General features: G+C 33.8%; 1 protein-coding gene across 1 annotated transcript; it reads right to left on the bottom strand.

The window, feature by feature from the left end:
- Positions 1-615: 615 nt before the first annotated feature.
- LOC114127950 (uncharacterized) lies at positions 616-19,643 on the bottom strand. The gene is made up of 6 exons (XM_027992331.2): positions 19,139-19,643; positions 1,915-3,108; positions 1,680-1,822; positions 1,350-1,614; positions 1,103-1,274; positions 616-877 (listed from the first exon to the last, which is right to left on the bottom strand). Exons 1-6 carry the CDS (start codon positions 19,410-19,412, stop codon positions 862-864), a joined length of 2,064 nt encoding a protein of 687 aa, XP_027848132.2. The 5' UTR covers positions 19,413-19,643; the 3' UTR covers positions 616-861.
- Between the last annotated feature and the right edge of the window lie 1,078 nt (positions 19,644-20,721).

Raw genomic sequence — 20,721 nt, 5'->3', positions numbered from 1 at the left:
TGGAGTAAATAATTTATATTTTTACGGATCGTAATTATTATTACATTTTATATTTTCATTCGTTTCATACTCTTTGATCACGACTAACAATTAATATAACTGCAAGGAGGATGGAAGTGGAAATTCTATGGGATTGTCGATATTATTGAATTGGTCTGTGGGTACCTAATAATATCTGGTAACTATTATATCGTTTTAGGTTTATTCGTGACAGTGCATACTCAATACCTTTGTCTCTACACTCAGCTATTAATATTTTACATTATCTGAGTGAACATCATTAATCATTTTCCATTAACAATAATCCATGTAACAATAATTAACAAAGTACAGTACATGTATCCCTATTGTTTGTTGAATAATTCAATTTATATAATGGGAGATCAAAATTAATAATATTTAATAGGTATATAATATAATAATAATTATGTACAATAAGTACATATAATTTCAGTTTAAACACGGGATATTGAATTAAATAAATAATCAAACAACACATTTTTTTTTAAATACTCATATTTTAGCGATCAATTTATTTTAGAATAATATCGATTACGTTTAAAAAGAAATAAATTATTAAATATAAACTACATGCTAATAATTTTGTGTTCAGTATTTTCTTTCTCCGCTAATCGTACGTATCAAAAGTTGACATGTCGTTTTAGATTGTTGAAAAAAGAATATACCAAAAGGGCACAAAAAATTATATGAGAAATGAGAACTACAATAGTACATATTTCATAATAAATAACTTAATAATAATGTTGATTGGACAATACACATAGCTTCAATTCTTGTTTGTTTTTCGGTTATTTTTTCAAATGTCGAGTCTCCGTTTACTTTTCATGGATTATTGTGTTTCTAAACTGATCGTCCGCTAAAAAGATAAATATACAATCATACTATTAATAATATTTAATTTATTATTAAACTTTTGTTTATTATTCCAATTTATAGAATAGCATAAAGCTTAAAATTTTTACCACTTATTAATTTTTAATAATTATCTTTATTATTTACTACATACTATCTAGAACCTAGGTAATTTATAAATTGCAGATCTTGGTGTATTGTGTGTGACTATAATTTTTGTACAACTTACCAGTTTGCTCTTTGACTAGGCAAACACTTTTGGCTGCCAATATCGTAACTGGTAGTATGTGCACAATTGAGGATATGAGTAAATCCGTTACGGCAAAGGGTCACTGAAGAACAATCCGGAGTAAGTCGGTAAATACTCTTGTGACTACAACGCACGCCAGTGTTTACCATGCCTATAAAATAAAATGTAAATATGAATTTTATTTCATTTGTTTAATGGAGTGTACAATAATATTATGAATACGTACTTGGTGGTATTTTCCTTAAGTTGTAATTGTAAATGGCAACTGGGTCGGCGACTGGGGCAACTGTGGTGGATGTCGACGATGTAGGCACGACTTCAGTGGCTGGCGAAGATTCAGCTGAAGACAGCGGAACATATGGAGTGGTGGATGATATTTCGGGGGCATATGTAGTGTTGACTTCGGTTTCAGTAGCCGTTTCAATTGGTTCAGGATTGTTTGGTAATCCTTTGCAATCTACGCGGTATGGGTAGTCGCAGATTTTCAAATCCTAAAAATTATTTTCATGAAAAAAAAATAAAATTTGATAATTTATTTATTTTGTTCATTTCGTACGTCGTTGTAGTTTGTTCCACCGGGGCAAACGAAGTCTACTGGTGTTCCAGCTACACAAACATAGAAAGCTCCGCAATTTTCGGTACTTCGGTACGTTCCATAACCATCTGGACATTTTGTATTATTACCGTTTTCAGCTGCCACTGAGAAAATAAAAGTTAAATTTGAAAGCTTTTATGAGTTATGTTGTATAAGATGTTTAATATATATAAAAAAAATGTTTTAATATTTTTACCTGTAATAGGCCTAGAACCACAATCTACATTTGCTGGATAATCACAGTATCGTTTTTCTGGGTTAAATACCAATCCTGCAGGACATGTCTGTTCGACTGCTGTTTCATCCCAACAGTTAATGAACTTGTTGCAGGAACTTTCACTCGGGAATTGTCCTCTTGGTTCTTTACATTGAGCTTTTAATGCGTCTGTCGACGGGGGCCCAGTTGGTGACGGGGCATCTGGATCAGGAGAATATGTAGTTCCTGCACTGGTTGTGATTTCTGGTTGTTCTCCGGGAGTTTCAGAACTAGGTTTTTCTGGATAGGCTGGTTGATCAGTAGAAGATTCAGATGATGTTTCTGGTTGTACAGTAGTCTGGACTCCTTCTGGTTGACCAGGATATAAAGGTACTCCTGGTTGCTCAGGTTGTTGTGTTTCTGGATATGTTGGGATCACTTCTGGAAGTTCTGTAGAGCTTTCTGGTTTGGAAGTAATGTATTCTGGAGCTTGAGTGATTTCTGGAAGTTCGGGTTCAGAAACTCCTGGTGGTGGAGTTCCATATTCTGGAGCTGGTGTAGATGGTGGGTACTCTGGTGCTGAGGTAGAAGGTGGGTATTCTGGTGCTGATGTAGAAGGTGGGTATTCTGGCGCTGGTGGGGATGGATATTCTGGTGCAGGTGGAGATGGGTATTCTGGTTGAGGAGTCACTACTCCTGGTGTTTCTGGCTGTGATGGGCTTCCTTCTGACGGTGCAGAGGTAGATAATTCAGTCTCCTCAGAAACTGGACTTGGTGCTGGTTGTGGTGGATATAACGGTTGTTGTGGGTACGGTGAAGGTTGAGGATATGGGGAAGGTTGAGGATATGGCGATGGTTGAGGATATGCAGGTGGTGGATATGATGGTGGTGGGTAAGATGGTTGTGGATAAGCTGGAGGTGGATATGATGGTGGTGGATAAGATGGTGGTGGGTAAGCCGGAGGTGGGTAAGATGGTTGTGGGTATTGTGGGTATGGGTATGATGGTGGAGGGTAATATCCGTTAGCTGGGACCTGGATCCATACACTAGATGGTGGTTGTCCGGAAGGTTGTGATCCTGCAGGTGGTGATATTGGCTGACCATTTACAACTGCAATTTGCCATTGTTGAATTTGTTGACGCATATATTCTTCGAACTCGCTTCTATATTTGTCATCAACTGGTTTCGAAGATTCTGAAAAATTTAAATTATTTAAGAAATTAGTAAAAATATAAAGTGTATAAACATATAAATTATTCAGAAATAAAAATATTAATCTGCACCATAAAGTATAAACACGTTATCTCATTAGGATTCAAAAACTAAATGGATATAACTGTATATGTATATGAAATATATATTAAGGCATTAAGCCTAATTTTGTTTACGCCAATTTGCTGTTCTATACAACCGGTCTACAACAAACGCCAGACCATACGTGAGGAACAGGTTTACATTCGGCAAAATAACGTCACTATAATTTATATCATATTCTTTTTCCGATGTACTTAACATAACAAATCTTAGGAAAATGACATCAGGCTAACATAATATAATGCCTATATAGTATATACATGTTTTTGCAGTCCCGTAAAACGTTGTTTTTCGGTTAACGAACTCGTTTGGAAAACATCGAATGCAGATTGACCGTAATAAATCAGTTACCTTATCTGAGTATCACGTTGTGACATTTGAAGACGTTTTACTATTCATTTAAATTTTTAATTAAGAATTAATCAAAAACAATATTCTTTTATCAAAATCTTCATATTTATTAAGTAATAATAATATCTCAATCAATAATTTGTTTAAATTATAACTATAATAATATAATACACATCACATTTTAATGGTTATTATATTTTATGTGCTAGATATAGATGTCGGAGACCGAAAACTATAATAGCATTACAGTTGTATAGAAAAAATAGTAAATACTTATGTTCATTGTTTGCTAACGGTTCATTATACATTTATATACACAGTTTTCGTTTCCATACACGTTTTATTATTATTATTTTATCGCGATTATTCGATTATTATTATTATTATTATTATTATAAGATATCTTGTATTTTCTTTGGTCCGAGTGTTGTTTCCAAACAGGTATATATATATATTATATAAATGCGTATTTGTGAAAATCCTGTTGACATTTTGCCACATTATTATAACGGCCTAGGGACGTTGAACCTTGACCACTTGAAATCTCACACCCAAGTGGTTTTCGATAATTCTTTATGTTTATTTATTTATATATATTTTTTATCATCATCTTGAATATAAATTCAAATTTAGTTGTAATGTAAGCTAAAAATCCATATAAATAAATAAAAATAATAGCCGTATATTAGTAGGAACTGGTTTTCATATAAAACGGAATTATATGTATACGCTAGGTATATACAGTATACTCCACGGAGACGATCGGTTGTTTTGACTCAATCACTCCGACATTAAAATCTCGCTAGTTTCGTTGGTTCTTACGGAGTTTGCACGAAATTGCTATACATATAATATTATTATATTAAGTGGCAAGTGCACGTAAGTACACATATACCAGAAGCTCGAAACAAATTAGTCAGTTCACACGATAGGTGGTGGCTTAATGCGAGAAGGTGTTCTCGCCTTCTCAGGTCATATATTTGAGTATATCACGGATGGACCTAATATGGCAGAGTAGTTATTTGTCAGCGTGTGTTAATTGAGTGTGACGGTTCGTTTACGACAGTATATTCTTGGTGCATGAATGTTAACTATTCAGTTCGTTGTACTGACGAGGTCTTGTATATATAAACGCAGAAGTATATATTTATTATTATATCAATTAAGAATAGACAATAGACGTAGGTACAATTTATTGCTATGAAATGATGAGTATAATATAATCATATTTGATTCTACTGATATTCATGGTAATGTTTTGAAGAAAATATATTATACAGAATGACGTTAGTTATTTAAGACCAAATTGAATTAACCATAACATTAACATATATTTCATATCAATTATTGTTAATTTACGTGAGTAAGTATAATAATAACAGATGAAACTCGAATTTATCGTAAAACTAAAATGTATAATATGGGTAAATTATAAATAAATCAGCAGTTATTGCGAATTTATAATCGTTTTTAATTAGTAATTACCATAACTCTTAACGCTTGCGTGTTCGTGTTGGGATTTATTTATCAAATATGAAGTGTCTATAAAAATGATTATTTATACAATATATTCTTATATACCAGTTTAACTGCACGACAACATAAATATGTTATTTAAGTTGCCTATTCCGTTGTCCTTAATGGCTTAAATGTAAATAATATACTGTTTTATCTTCTGCGTAAAAGGGAGTATAAAATATAATATTGGCAAGCAATACAAGAAAAACAGACAGCTTGTTAAAATTATTAAGTTTCGATATTATGAATGATGATTATATTTTCCACAATTTACTCTTCGTAATTATTTATGCTAAATTTGAAAAATATAATAAATATTTAATGTAAATTGTATATTAAATTATTCAAACTGCGTAAAAAAGATCAAAAGATTTTTAAAGTGATTCAAATCAAATAAATAATGAAACATAGTATAAGACCATAGGATTTATAACAACAATAATTATTATTCCATAACGAGTGACAAATATCGAGTGACTTTGGAAATAGCAAGTGATCATGGAATCATGGTCGTTCTAGTGTTTTTTGCTAATAAAGTGAAAAATCCCTTTAAAGTGTTAAAACCGGTATCTATGGCCTATGCAGTACAGAAATAAGCCGGAGGTCAACATTAATTTTTGTATAATATATTGACATAATACATTTAGACAAACCGCATATTATGTACGAAAGCGTCTTTTGTAACAAGAATAAATATTTTCATTATTAATTATTATTGAAAAGCCTAGTGGTTAGGTACTAGCGAATAGCGGTAACAACTAACAAACAATATATTAACAATAATAATAACGATATGGTAGTTGTAATACTCGTAATAAATAAAGGCTACTGGGCAAACAATATTATGTAGTAGTAATTACAACGGTAAAAAAAAAACCGTAGAAGTAATATTCGTATTATATCACACGGGTCACAGTATGTATAGTTATATTGTTTTTGAAATCTCCGTCGGAGCTTGTTGTGTATATTATTTATTATCAAACCGACCAAAATTGATTGTATGTATATTGCGTGAATCTCATTTCGGCGTGTAATTTATTTCAAATCCATTAGCATATCGTAATGTATAAACGGCAGTCGCAATGCGTTTAACGGCCTACGAGACTGATTTATCATGAACCCGAGACGTACCATACTATTATATTATACCTCGTAAATAGACAGACGACGCATGGGTTACGGGTATTATTTCTTTTCGGTCCTATAATTTTATGATACTGTCGTGTATAAAGGAGTGGAATGCAAAATATTATTGAGTTACACGCGTGCGGCGAAAACGACAGAGTGCACCTGCACAGTGGTGGGACTCTTAATCCTTTTCTTCGATTCTAATCGTGTACAATATAACAATAATATGTACGCCGAGATTGACGCGAAGTCGCGACAAAACCAGAGACACTGCATTATCATAGGTAATAATAATGATATAGACGTATGTCATTTTAATATATACATTATTATAATACGATAAACCGGCGTGCACATGCATTTATATAGCCGCACGCAGCGATGGTGGGTGTATCTTGTGCATCTATGTAGATCGAGACGAATAATATACACAACAACCGATGGCGAGTTTCCCGCAACGGACGCGTCGGATTTACATTTTAAAAACTAAACGAAATTCCGTGAGCCCGGCTTTGCCGTGATTTTATCGGCCGACGGCACGCCCGTATATGCATTATTTTTATATTAATATTATCATCGAAACACACGCAGACACGCGGTTGTTTAGCATAAAATATATTATGTTATATACGCCACCGCCCGTGTCGCTGGCTGCAGTCCGCGAACGCGGGAGACGCGCAAACGGCGGCGGCGGGAACGTTTCCGGACGATATAATAAAAATAATATAATATTATTATACAGCATGTAGGTAGGTGCCTTCTAATATATGTTATGGCGTACGATGGGCATTTTGTCTACTCGTATATAATATAAATTACGGTTTTATGTCTTAAACACGAAACAAAATACGTACGTACGTTATTCACTAATCGAACTGGAAAGCACCATGTGCACAACGCGAGAGAGAGAAAGAGTGAATGAGAGAGAGAGAGAGAGAGACCGCCTCGGAGAATCGTTAACAGATTTTTCATAAAACCTACACGCGTGTGTACAATGTAATATATAATATACCTATACCGCCAAAACTAGAATTCATATTATATGCCGTACCGGAGGTCCGCCGCAGTCGTTTCGGATATGAGACTATTATACACATAGGTACCTATGTCTATAATTTTCATTCTCGGCCTGCAGTCTGGTGCGTTCGTTCGGAATAGAGCTCAGATACACTGCACAAGTATATACATTATTATATGGTACTATAATATAATTCGATAACTATTCGTGTCTACACGGCTGCGGCCGTGTAGGTCGTATATTATATGCCTACGTGTCCTGAATGTATGATATTATGTATACAATAAGTATACGACGTTATAATAATGGGTACGAATTTAGATCGCGTCATTTTTCTTTCTAAACGATGGAAAAAAAATCGGATTAGTTATACCGTTACCGAACGCCGTCTCGTCGACTATCGTTGTATTATATAGGTAAAGGAACATTTATATTGATGATTAATCCTAAATAGGCGTAGTGGAGCGCCGATACGCGTCTTGTCTTATATGTGTTTTGTATCTGTCGGAGCACACACACGCGCCCGCGCACGACAGTAGAAAGTGTGTTATATGACAACGTGCGAATAAACCCACGCGACACGTGACGGTGATTTTCTTCACGTAGGATTGGTAAAACATGATTCATTCGCGCGTTTGTCGTTTTCATTTTAAGCGCACGGTAGGTAGGCAGAGATATGACGTGTTAAATACAATACAATAACACTGATCGATAAATCCTATGCGTATAATATTAGGATATAGTTTGTGTACCTATTACTGTACACGCATAAAAATATTGTCCGTCTCGAACACGTCGGACCTACTATAATAGGTAGATAGATACGAATTGATTTTATTTTATTATTACTTTAGTATAAGACACGCGTGCGGTAAATCGACCATATAGAGATCCGCGAACGGGTGTCGATTTGTCGACTGAGTACTAATTGATTAACTTTGGTTTAAGATCACGGTGGATTCCGAGGCAATTAAGGGGTGTGTTAGAGCTCAGGAGTGAACACATAATATATTTTTAGTGAAATTATAGGGAGAAGGGTGCTATACATTTTCCTACTTTCCTTATAGCCACATTATGATGAGTCGATTAGGTACCTTTTTGTTTTATATCAGAGAAAAATTTCCTGTGGTAAAAATTTTAAATTTGAATAGTTATGTAAACAGGTAGTCCGATAGTTTATTTACTGTGCCGGTCATTAATAATATTTTTGAGTAATCTTTTTGTTATATTTAATTCTTTTAATTGTTCGTAATTTAATAAAATATTTACTTGACGCCAAAAGTAAATACTTAGCAATAACTTTTATAAACACGTGAATAGATTTGTTGAAACTTTTTTCGTACATAGGTGTATTATGTTAATATGTGTTTGTCAATTTTAACTCCTATACAAGGCTATAACTCCTTACTCCTCTGGCCTATTAAATTATCTCAATAAAATTCACACGGAGGACGCATACGCCGAATCATTTGTATGAATAGGTAATAATAATAATAATAGGTATATACTTATGTGTGTAATTGGGTTTTCCGTACTCACGAACACTTCAGATATCTGCACTAGTATATATAGCAAATAAGAAGTACACTTGAGCGAACTCAAAGCGTATTAAAATAATAATATGATTATGATAAAACCGATCGTATATTATTATGCACGGTACTCAGGACTTGGGATTCGATGAGTACCGGACTATATAGAAGTGCACGACATACTCGTGCGCAGATCGAAACAAATCAGTATCGAGTTGTAATCACTATACTCGGTGAAGTTACTTTAAGAAAAAAAAATTACAATGTCCGTAATAAAAATTATGTTTATATACCACAACTTTTAAAAAAATCATGTCTTATCTAGAAATATATTTTTATTTATTGATAATATTCACTAGGTAATATTATAGATTTGTAAATAAACTTTTACATGTGACTATATTTTTCTAGTAAGGGTTTTTTTTATCGAAATTCAATAATGATATAAACGCCTACCATATACGCGCTTGTGAGTTGTAACCTCGTTAAACGGCATCACTTAAAATGTAATATTATTATCGCGGTCGATTAGATTTACAGCACACGCGGTTAACCCGGTGGCCCCTTTGGAACCGATACAATCGCGTCGCGCGGGGACGAGACAAGATTTCTATCTTGCTCATTATTGCCGCCGCCGCCCGTGCGAACACGACCCGGCTCAATGTTCTACAAGCGCAGAAACGGTGTACGGAATCCGGAATGAACGAGTCGCTATTCGCACACTCTAATAATAATATAATATTATACCTATACATGCCGCCGTCCAGATCGTTAAGAGATTGTCTTCGGCTATTATTGTTATTATTAGTTATTACGTTGTTGATACAACGTTCGATTGTGTTCAGCGGTCGTACGGGCTCGTTTTTTATAATTATTATTATTCGATCAGACCCGGCCGCGCGTTGTGTACAATGAGCAGTGGAAAATGATAATCGCTCGCCGTGGACGGATGAGCAGGAATGCCCGCTGAGACGCATTTGCCAACCGTTTCGCGTTCCGTGGAAAACATATTTTGTACACACATTGTTGATCGACAATATGACGGGAGATATGCAATCAGTTCCATTATTTTTACTTAGGGTTCGGAATGATTTTTGCGGGATATTAAATTTACAGTTAAGTAAGCTAGAAATTAGTTTCAGGACGCTACGAAAAAAATATATTAATATTGTTTGCAATGCATATTTTGTGAATTTTTAGTTTTAAAGGTATACCTATATATATTCATTTTTTTTAAAAGCATAATATGTTATGATCAAGTATAATAAGTATATATTGTATGTAATTATGATAAGAAGAAGAATTTTATTCGGTAAAATTGTAATGCGATTTATTTATTTATTAAGTTAATTTAGAAATAATGTTTTAAAAATTTAAAAATAAAAGGTGGTATTTTTATTATTATTTATTAATTTAGCTATAAAGGCATATAACATTAATATAAAAATTATACTAAGAACATTAAATCTGGGTTAGATAAATTGTTTAAAGTTTTATAAAATATTTGAGTAAAAAAAAATTAAGTGCATATTTCAATATTTGTATGTTTTAAACTCATACATGTATATATATTTTAATATTTAGTCATTTTTAAAAGCATTAAGTTTGGAGCCTTATAGCTATAGTTATTCTATAGACACTCCCAAGTCAGTGTAAAAACTGGGAAGAAAACTGGTTGTTAGTTGAAAATACATTCGTTTTAATATAGTTGTATTATTAAAACAAACGTTCGTAGGAATAAATTCGATAATTAAAGTCAACTCGTAGGTGTTTATTTTAATAACCAATTTTATCAGTGACATTGAATTAGCTTCGCGCTCTTAATATAATCGAAAATATAAAAGCTGTGATGTGATGAAATCCTATGGATTTTATAAATGCACACAGTACTATTATAATGCTGATTATGATTTATAGAGGTCGTAACATCGTCGCAGTAAACGCGAACGGAAATGCGAATTTGACAATTCTGTGTAATAGCCGCGTAAAATATCGCAATGCGCACTTAAGGAGATAGAACATTACGATGATATTAATTTTCGGGTGACGCGACAAACGCCAAGTCGATGGCCGAGCGCCTCCAATAGTAATAATAACACATTATTATAAAATACAGTCATCAGCCGTCATTCACGCCAAAAACCCATTTTCACAACAATTTAACATCCCGGCCAAGGTGGATATTTTATATATTATACAAAACTTAGTCCCGGCTAACGACCACAATGCATGTACACTACAACGAGGTATATTTTCGAATCGTTGAACCCTCTCCGCAACAAGTAGGCACTTACCAAAGGAATCAGAAAAAATTGCGACCTTCGACCGTCATTTAGAACGAAACAAAAGTCTTTGTGCCGCAGAACCCATCTGTCTGTATACAATATATGTATAAAAACATCGAGAATAATAATGGTCGGCTGCAGTGCTTCGTTTTATATCATCCATTTAAACAGTACTTTTATATAACTACTGTAGACGCAAATAATAAAGGTAATATTATAATGTGACCGACGCACGGTAACACATAAACATTCAATACTTTGAAATACCGAAGACGAACAACGATTTACGAGTGGTGTGTAAAAAATAGAATAAAAAACCAATGCAATTTTAACGCATGGTTTAATTGTGATAATAATAATAATAATATATAATAATGCGAATAAATCGTCGCCAACAAAACAAGCCGACGGCGTTAAATGTATAGTATGTATTCGTGGCATGACGGGCAGGGTGGATTATAAGTGTATTTAAATACCAGGTCCTATATGTAAGTTAAAAATGTCTTCACTTGCGCATTCAATTCGGTCGATTTCAAAGGCGATAAGAGGACAATCGAGTGCTATAATAATGTTGAAATTTCCCATCGGTGCCGGCAATCGAGAGTCCGACGCCTCTGAGTTTTTAAGGTGAGATGGTTGGATAAATGGTTCATGAATAATAATCAATAGATGAGTAATAATTTATAATCACTAACTAGTATTTTAATGTTTACTACGACAAGTAGTTAAAAATTTGACAGTAAATACCTTTTTCTGATTTATGAGTAGATGCAAGGTGGAATATTAATAGGTATATTAAGGTAGCCTCTGAAAGATTTCAAGTTCGCTGTATGTAGTAGCGCGTAGGGATTATATTAGGTTATTGAGATTTATTTAATACGCATTTATTGCTAGGTTTCGGGATTTGTAAAGAGTAATGACCCTGTAATACGTCGTGTTCGTCTTATATTCCAAATTTTCGGGAAAAATGCATAGCCGTCGAGTAGAAAAAAAAACGAAAAAGGCAAAAAATAATAACCGACCACGATAACTTCTTGCAGCGTGAAGCGAGGTATCGGTATGCTCGTCGCTATATGCTGCAACATTTAAAAGCAGTTGGTATGTGCATCTTCGTCCTACAGCAGCAGCAACAGTAAACAACAACGAAACAATGATAATGTAATTGATGACAGAGACGCGTAGTACGGGTACGATTATATTATTATTATGTATACGTAGTTTCTACCTCGTGTCGTCGAATAATAGTAATAATAATAAATATAAAGCGACCGGCGGCGATCCGTACGAGACCATACGTGATCGCGTATAGAGTATAGTCGGTCTGAGAATTTATTCCGAAACACTGGTCTGGCGCTGGACGCGAATTTTCTCGCAAACGAGTTGCTGTAGCTGTAACAGCGATCCGTTGTAATATTATTGTTTGTTTGTTGTTTTTTTTTAATTTTACGCAGCATCACCGCCTCCCGGACGGACAGTCCGTTATCGTATTATTATGTACCATCCACGTGTGTCCATATAATTGTCTAGCGTGTGAAATTATTATTATTGTTATATAATAAGTATAATATAATATATACGCGTAGACTGATGTGTACACATAGGTAACGAGGTATAAGTATTGGGTACAACTAGTTATACGATGACCGATCAAAAAACCAGTGAAATTAATCAAGACGTCTCGGAAAACCGTTTTTGCTGCACCGATAGTCGATATATTTAAATATTAAATATTAAATGTATATAAAAGCGTGCGCAGTAGACCTTGAATTGGAATGTCCTATTTTAATTCAAAAAAAACTTAAAACTTATGTAATATATATATATTATATATTTCTTTTTACATAAAATATGTATATGAAATAAAAAAAATATAAACTAGTATTTAAAATGCATACAGTTATAAAAATAACAATTATAATCATTTATGTGTATAATATATATATTAATATAGACCTAATGCTTGTATTTGTAATAATCAATACATTTCAGCCAAAGTTGATATTTTAAATGTATTAATAACGTTCATCAGTATTTAAATTATAAACTAACTGTTGTTTAATAAATGTTTTCAGCAGTCCATTGTCGTTTATACGCGAGTGTATACTGTACACCGGTCTATGGGGGATGGATTTATAGGCGGCTAATTTGTATGACATATACGCGCGTCAGTAGAAAACGGCCTACATAGGTAATATTTTGTATAGTTGATACAGAACAAGTTGTATAAATAAATTATTATACGTGTACCTACATACGACGACGAAGACGACTGCAATATGACGTATTGCCTATGCCAGCATAGAACTCGGTCGTCTACGCGTGTATATTATATTATATAGTATTATTGTGCTCGAGAAGGTCGCTTATAATATTAATGGTTTTGGAAAGTTCGATGCGATTAAATATGCGCCCAGCATATATTGTACCACGGCGCGGCGTTGCGGGAATAGGATCAACATTCCGGGCCGGAAGCCATAAATAAAAAAACAGACCATCGCGGTTGATTTGTGCAGGCCACACCGCAATGGTGCCAATAATAATATAAGACATTTATAAGAGATACACGTAAAAGAGATTTACGCCTCCGCGACTAAAACCGCGATGTACAGCTATCGCAGTCGAGGTGTCAACTTACTGCTGTTTCGCGACATCGATTTCGAGCGCGACTCTGACTACAACACTGGTATAATACAGTGTTATATTATTATTATTATTATTGTGTGGGCAAAGTGGTTTGTGGCAGAAAGTCCATTTTTAGATTTTACATACCTACATGCGTTGTACGTACAGTATACATCGACGGATTTTTTGCAGTATAGAGGAGCCCGCAGCGCCGATGTCGCGGAAAGAGTATAGGTTTTGGAATTTGTAAGAAATGCATAATGAGAACGCGACGCGACTGCCGTCTATCGCGCGTACATTATTATATGCTTTTACGCTGCAGATTCTCATTATAATATTAACGATGTAAGTAGATCGATAAATCTTTTCATTGGAGTTCATTCCTTCTAGTATGAGAAACGTTGGAGAGGCGTTAAAATGTGTAAAAACTGCATATCGTGTTTCAAGTATAAGTACGACGACGTGAGAGATTACGAAATTTATCTTATATTATAAAACGACAAAACGTTAAGTATAATACTATAAACAGCCAGTAAGAACAGACATAGACATCACAGTTAGAAGAAATAATAAGCCTAAAAATAGTAGTTTTTTTATGTTTTTATTCAAAACCACGTGTGTCATAAAAACTCGTGGTTTGCTGTTTATAATAACTCTGAAATCAAAGTGCAGCGAGAACAAAAATGTGCGTGGGATATATTATAATATTATAATAATACGGTTGATTATTTTTTTCGTTCTAAAACCAACTTTCATTGTGAACAGTTAAATCTACTTAGTTTAACGATTTAGGCTGTTTATTACACCTTGCACACGCGCGTTTAATGATTCGCAAACATGTAAATCGCTCGAAAAAATCGAATTTCTAGTTGTCATGTTATGATATACCTATACTGCAGCTGTTAGAGTATATACCTGTATTTGACGTTTAAAATATGCAACTGTCAGTGCTACGTTTTATAAATAGAGCTGCATTTTATTTTAAATAAAATTCCATTTTACGTATAATATAGGCATAGGTCAAACGGATTATGTAAATTTGTATAACATGCAAACTACTTTACATGGATTTCAAATTAAAATTAATTGCAATCAATTTAGATTTGTTGCACCGTGTCAAACATTAGTTTTTCGTGTAACGTGGATTACTAACGTCAAAGAAAATATATGTTACCAAATTATATATAATTATGATATAGGCATTCAAAATTGACTATTCGGAATTAATAATGTAGCTAGCTAAATCTTGTTCATAAGATTTGGCCAGATAAATTAGTGTCTTACGATATAATATGTAGTGCTTGTATAGAATATAGATATATATAATATTTTGATTACCTACGGGTTGAATATAATAAAAATGTAGGAAATCGCTCGTTGCTTTTAAAGTGCCTGGTATGAAAATGTAACAATATAATAGGTACAACACATAATTTTATGTAGTTAATTGTTAAACACTTCTTTATACTAGTAAGTTATGGCCTATGGGTTACCGATTACGGCCGAAGCGTCCTGTTTTACGTATCATTCGAATCGTCGTCTTGAAACAGACTAAGTTGAGGTATTATAATAGTGCGTGTAAGTTATTACCTATATTTTTATACTTATATTATGATAATGTGTATATAATTAACGACGGTCGTGTGTAAAATATATTTTTAAAAAAAATCGCCGAAATAGCGGAAATTGGTTAATGCGTAGGTATTAAATAGGTATTAAAAAACAATTTCTATCTATAGTGCGGTGTCTTTTAACGCGAGCGATATCCACGGAACCGGACATTTCGGATTCGTGCGTATTGGTGCTTGACAAATCAATAACCGCCGAAAAAACCGTGCGATCGGAAGTCGACAGAAATCCGCCGTTAGTGGCGACCGCTCCGACGGTATACGTTTATGCATATATTTATACAAACACGTGTTTGGCCCTCAAACAAAAAATTATAATAATTAATAATACCGAGAATATTGCAATAATAACGACAAGTAAAGATAAAAAACAGGTGCATCTCGGCGATGATGATGTTGTATGTCGTCCGCGGTGGTCAGAGGGGTCCTTCCCCTCGAGTTATGCAATCGACTGACCGCCGCGGTCGAAACCGTATTATGAGCTCGTGTACTATCATTCCGAAAACCAGTAAGACTCTCGAGTTTGCGCTTATTAATTATGATATCTATAGCCAGAAACGCGTTTAAAATCGACAGACACGTAGGCACCGTTCACGGGTGCATATGGTGTATACCTATATTTATATATATTATATATTCATGCGTACGAGTAAGCACACACACACATACACACACACAAACACACATATATATTTATGTATATTGTATGTGTATATGTATATTATATTATATTATATACTAGTGTAATTCACTGTTGCGTAGACCGTCAGGCCCATCTACATGTTTCCCGTGGGAATATGACAAATGGTATTCCACCATAATATCATATATATAATATAATATCAATATTATTATTTTGAATAAATATATAATATTCAAACGATTTTCGTTATTTTTTTTTTTTGTTTTTGAAGATTGCAAGTAGGTATATACAACTATTGAAAAACAGATAAAAGAAAAAAAACAATTTGATAATTCAAACGTGATCCGAATGGTTTTGAGATAAACATCAAAAATGCGTGTTTACGCTTGTAGATCGATGAGTATATCTACAGGTTGTATATAATATACGGTTTGGCAGAGACTTTAACGCCATAGTTTTGGCACTCGTATGTATCGGCACGGCTTCTCACCATCAATCACGCACACGCATACACTGACGATACACATGCTACAACAATAATATAACACATTCTCGTCTCGTTTGTGTGAGTGTCGTGTAATGTGTGAAACATCATCGCGCGGCCGCCAGACAACTGCATGACCAATGATCTGGATATGTGTACAGCGTATACGTATACGATGGGAACCGAAGTAAATAATAATAATAATAATAATATTAAAAGTATTTTTACATTTCGTTTTATTATTTTTTTTTCCGCGTCGTAAACGTCTTATTATTCTTTTATATTCGTCTCGTCGTTATAATATGTCTGCTGTGCGAATCAAGTGCAAAAATTAATAACATGTCTCTGACCGAATAGCGTGTAGACGTATTACGCGTATATTTACAGTGCGTGATATATAGCTGTATAAGGCAATGTATACGGTGACGAGATGACGCGCGCTGGAAAAACTGTGCTGGGAAACCTGTTGCGCCGTTTTGAATTATTATTGCCGACTGCCACCGGCCGGATGCTGACCGTTTGTTTACGTCGAATCGCACTACCTATTATTATTATCTTTTTATAATTTTTTTTTTATTATTTATCTTCGATACGAGTTTTTTTTTAATAAAAGCAGTTTTTTGCCGTTGAACGGATTTTTTCTACGTCGAAGATGTAAGTAACGAGACATCTCGATGAATTACTAAACGTTTATGGATTAGTCATCCGAGACCGATGGCCGGCCGAAGGTAAATACGACCAATTAAAAATTGCGTCTATATATAAGTATATTTTTTATGTACGATTTTTAGCCCTTCAAAGACGCGCATCCGTTTGAAATAGTACCTAATACCTATATAGTATAATTTACGGAGGATATTATTAGATCATGGATGTATGCCGATGACAGCATTAAGTGATTTCATAACGACCCGTTATTTAGGATTTTTTTTACGACTGTTATAAAACTGGTTGTCCGGTCAGAAAATGACCTTGTTTGATCGTAATTATGTTCAAACTTTTTTGCATTGATAAATATGCATGTGCAAACGATGAGCTATCTGTCATATTTCGAAAGTTATATATTAATAAACAAAAATAATGATTTCGTTGGTGCTAAAATAGAACGATAAAACTGGCTAAAAAGTAAAATAACTACCTATATAAAAACATTATGTAGTCTTTGTAATATTATCGTATAGTTAGGTTATAAATAGTTATATTATACCTTATTTATAAAAATGTATGTAATAATATCACTCATAATACACAGATTGGTAACAAATTTTGTTATTAAAGTGAGTTAATATGTAAATTTAAAACCCTATTTTTTAAACATAAAATTTTGTTTTTGTTTATGGATTAATAAATGCAGAAATGCATTATTCTGTAATCAATACTCCTAATGATATATATTTTGATTATGTGGAAGTGGAACGGAAACAGCTATGTCATAATTTACAATTTATTCCATGCATATAATTTTTGAATCGAAATTCACGAATATTTACGAGTACCTATATCCTATATTTATTATTTAGTATATTTATTTTCGTAGTATTTACTGTTTTACAAAAACGTTTGATTTGTCAAATTGTTTAGCACAATTAGCAAAAGTAACTTTTATCAAAGATTATATGAAAATGTGAAATGTTACATTTCTATTGTAATATTAAATTTAAAATACATAATTTAATAAAATGAATCATCACACTTAAAAAACGATTCTAAACGAAACCCTGTGAAACTCATAGATACAACAGTTCTTTTAATCATTTAAGTTTTTCCTTACGCTTAAGAAAATCACTGAAAAATCCATGGTGTATAGAACCTATTTTATTTTATTTTAAATTTAGTTAAGTCAAGTGGTGCTTTTCAGTACTATTATTACATATGATTATAATATTATTTTAACACTCAGAATCAAATAAGAATTATACTTTTTTAATAGTGTGTAAAATATTTAAATTTGTTTAGGAAGCTATTTTAAAGTTTTAAACATCTTTAACATCTATAACACAAAGAAAAAGCACCTCTTCTTGGAATTTTTGTACTTAGCCGGAGAGATAAAAATCTTCTCTCAGCCGACCAATCTAGAAGATATCTTGTCATTAAAAACTTTAATTTATTAATGTAATAAAATTTATTTGTTAATTCTTTGTACTAGAAAATTAAAAACCAAATTCTAATACGATGTTTATCGTAAGGTAAATACAGACAATAACGATCATAATATCATAGACGCGACTACACGAGATTCATAGTATCGCCTCTGTTTAGACGCAATTTTTAAAATACGAAGTCAATAACCACGCGTCGACTAAAGTGAGCATTACTACAATTTACGTAAACTTAGAGTTTATAGCTATAGCTTTTGGTAATATTATTAAAAAATGGTTTAAACTTGCATAATTAATAATTAATATTGTATTATATAAGTCTTAGACAGCTCTGTTTGATCGTACGTCCCCGCGAAACGGAAACAAGTATTTCGAACGGGAAAAAAAAATTCTTTTTACAGCACGACAATATTATTATAACGGTCGATCGATTTTTAAAAAGTTAGTTATTCGTCGTAACACTCTGAGCGGCATATTGTATTTCATTAATGCAAAATTTGCCGAAATAATAATATATTCATTGTTCGTATTAGTTCATGTTGTGAGTTGTAAGTTATTTAAGTTAAATACGATAATATGTACGTTGTATATATAATACTCACTCTTGGTGGTCGCGGCGGCGACGGATGGCTTGACGGGCGTCTTTTTCTTGGCGTCCACCGGCGCGGGTACCGATGGCTTTTTCGTCTTGGTCGGCGACGAAGACTTCGGCTTGGCCGGCTCGGTGACGGCCTTTGGCCGGATCGGGATGTGCTGGTTGTCGGTGAACCGGACCTGCCCCCTGTCGGGCTTCGGGGCGGCGGCCTGCAGGGTCTGCACGGCCACCAGGAGGACGGCGAGCGTCAACAGGCACAATCTGTGGCCAGCGATCATCATTTAGGCTGGTCCGCGGTACCGGTGGTGTATATTTGCCGTGCGGCTATATAGTGCTGTCTGTCGGTCGGTCGGTCGGTCCGTCTGCAGTTGCGCGTGCCCGTCGAATGTTTGGCGAAACGTTTTGCGTCCCGGACGACTTGTGTATAAGTGTGTGTGTGTGTGTGTGTGTTGTGTGTGATGTGCACACCGACCGATTCGATTCGACGTGGTCCAGTGTCACGGTCGCGGATGCGTTTTTATATTTATATCGCACGGCGGCGGCGGCGGCGGCGAATCCATCCGCCCCTCCTGAGAGCGGGCCGTGACCTAAACCTTGTCCGCGACGTTCAGCACCGCGTCTCACCCGCCGCCGCGCCGTGTCCCCGCGCGCGTACTAATTACGTGACCGCACTGACCGGGACAGCGGCATTTTAGCGCGTATTTTATGTATCATATGTAGACGGCGAGTAGGTACCTGTATATTACAAAAACGACGTGGAGATCGCATGTTCCGATAACAAGCGTCTCTTGTGGCCGCTTTTGCAGATGTTATTATTTTTTTTTTATAATATAATTTAAATAACATTATAAATATGGCCGGGAATTAATAATTATTTAATGCATGTAAAAAATAATGATTTTATGCTCTAAACTTCAAAATAATATACATCTGTACAATGCTACTCTTACTTTATTTTCAACAAGTTTTCTATTAAAAAATATTTTATAACTAAATTTTTTAAATAATTTACAGGGTTGCACGATTTAATGTCTTTTACGTGGACTTAACGTGATCTCATAAAATTTAATTTGACGTCGGCCATCGCCATTCGAGATCTCGATTTTTTAAGTCGTACGATTATTCTTCGATAAACAAATAATATAATATTCGATTAGGTCATAAAGTTACTTATTCAAGTAAAATCCTTAACATAACATTTAAATCAATATCCGTATTTTAGTGTAAAATGTCTTAAAACCTTAAAAACCTCTAAAAATGAAAAACTCAAAATGAAAACTATTTATTCTGATTCGAAATTATATGAAACGTAAAAAGTTCATGACATATTAATATGTTATAATATAAATTATAATTATTCGGAAAATAATGCTAATTATATCGATCAATTTATCATATTATAACTAGCTGTACACAGTATAACTATTACTCAACTTTGTATTTGTTTTTCTATCGCTCCTGTTGCATTTAAAATATATAAACACAAACACTGAAACACTTGTAATTTTAAACGTATTTTATACATATATTTATTATATATATATAAAAAAAACATTATTTCAAAATTCGGAATTGTAAATAGTTTAAAAG

This window comes from Aphis gossypii, chromosome 1 (genome assembly GCF_020184175.1).
Source record: "Aphis gossypii isolate Hap1 chromosome 1, ASM2018417v2, whole genome shotgun sequence".
In the NCBI taxonomy this organism is placed as follows: Eukaryota; Metazoa; Arthropoda; class Insecta; order Hemiptera; family Aphididae; genus Aphis; species Aphis gossypii.
The sequence above is the reverse complement of the archived record's forward strand: the minus strand, read 5'-3'. Positions and strand labels throughout refer to the sequence as shown.

Excerpts from the sequence above, each read along its gene's own strand:
- LOC114127950 (XM_027992331.2), bottom strand. The coding sequence starts at position 19,412 with ATGATGATCGCTGGCCACAGATTGTGCCTGTTGACGCTCGCCGTCCTC. Across the intron at positions 1,615-1,679 it reads GTGGAACAAACTACAACGAC|GATTTGAAAATCTGCGACTA; the intron begins GTACGAAATGAA and ends AATAATTTTTAG. Across the intron at positions 1,275-1,349 it reads CTTAAGGAAAATACCACCAA|GCATGGTAAACACTGGCGTG; the intron begins GTACGTATTCAT and ends TTTATTTTATAG.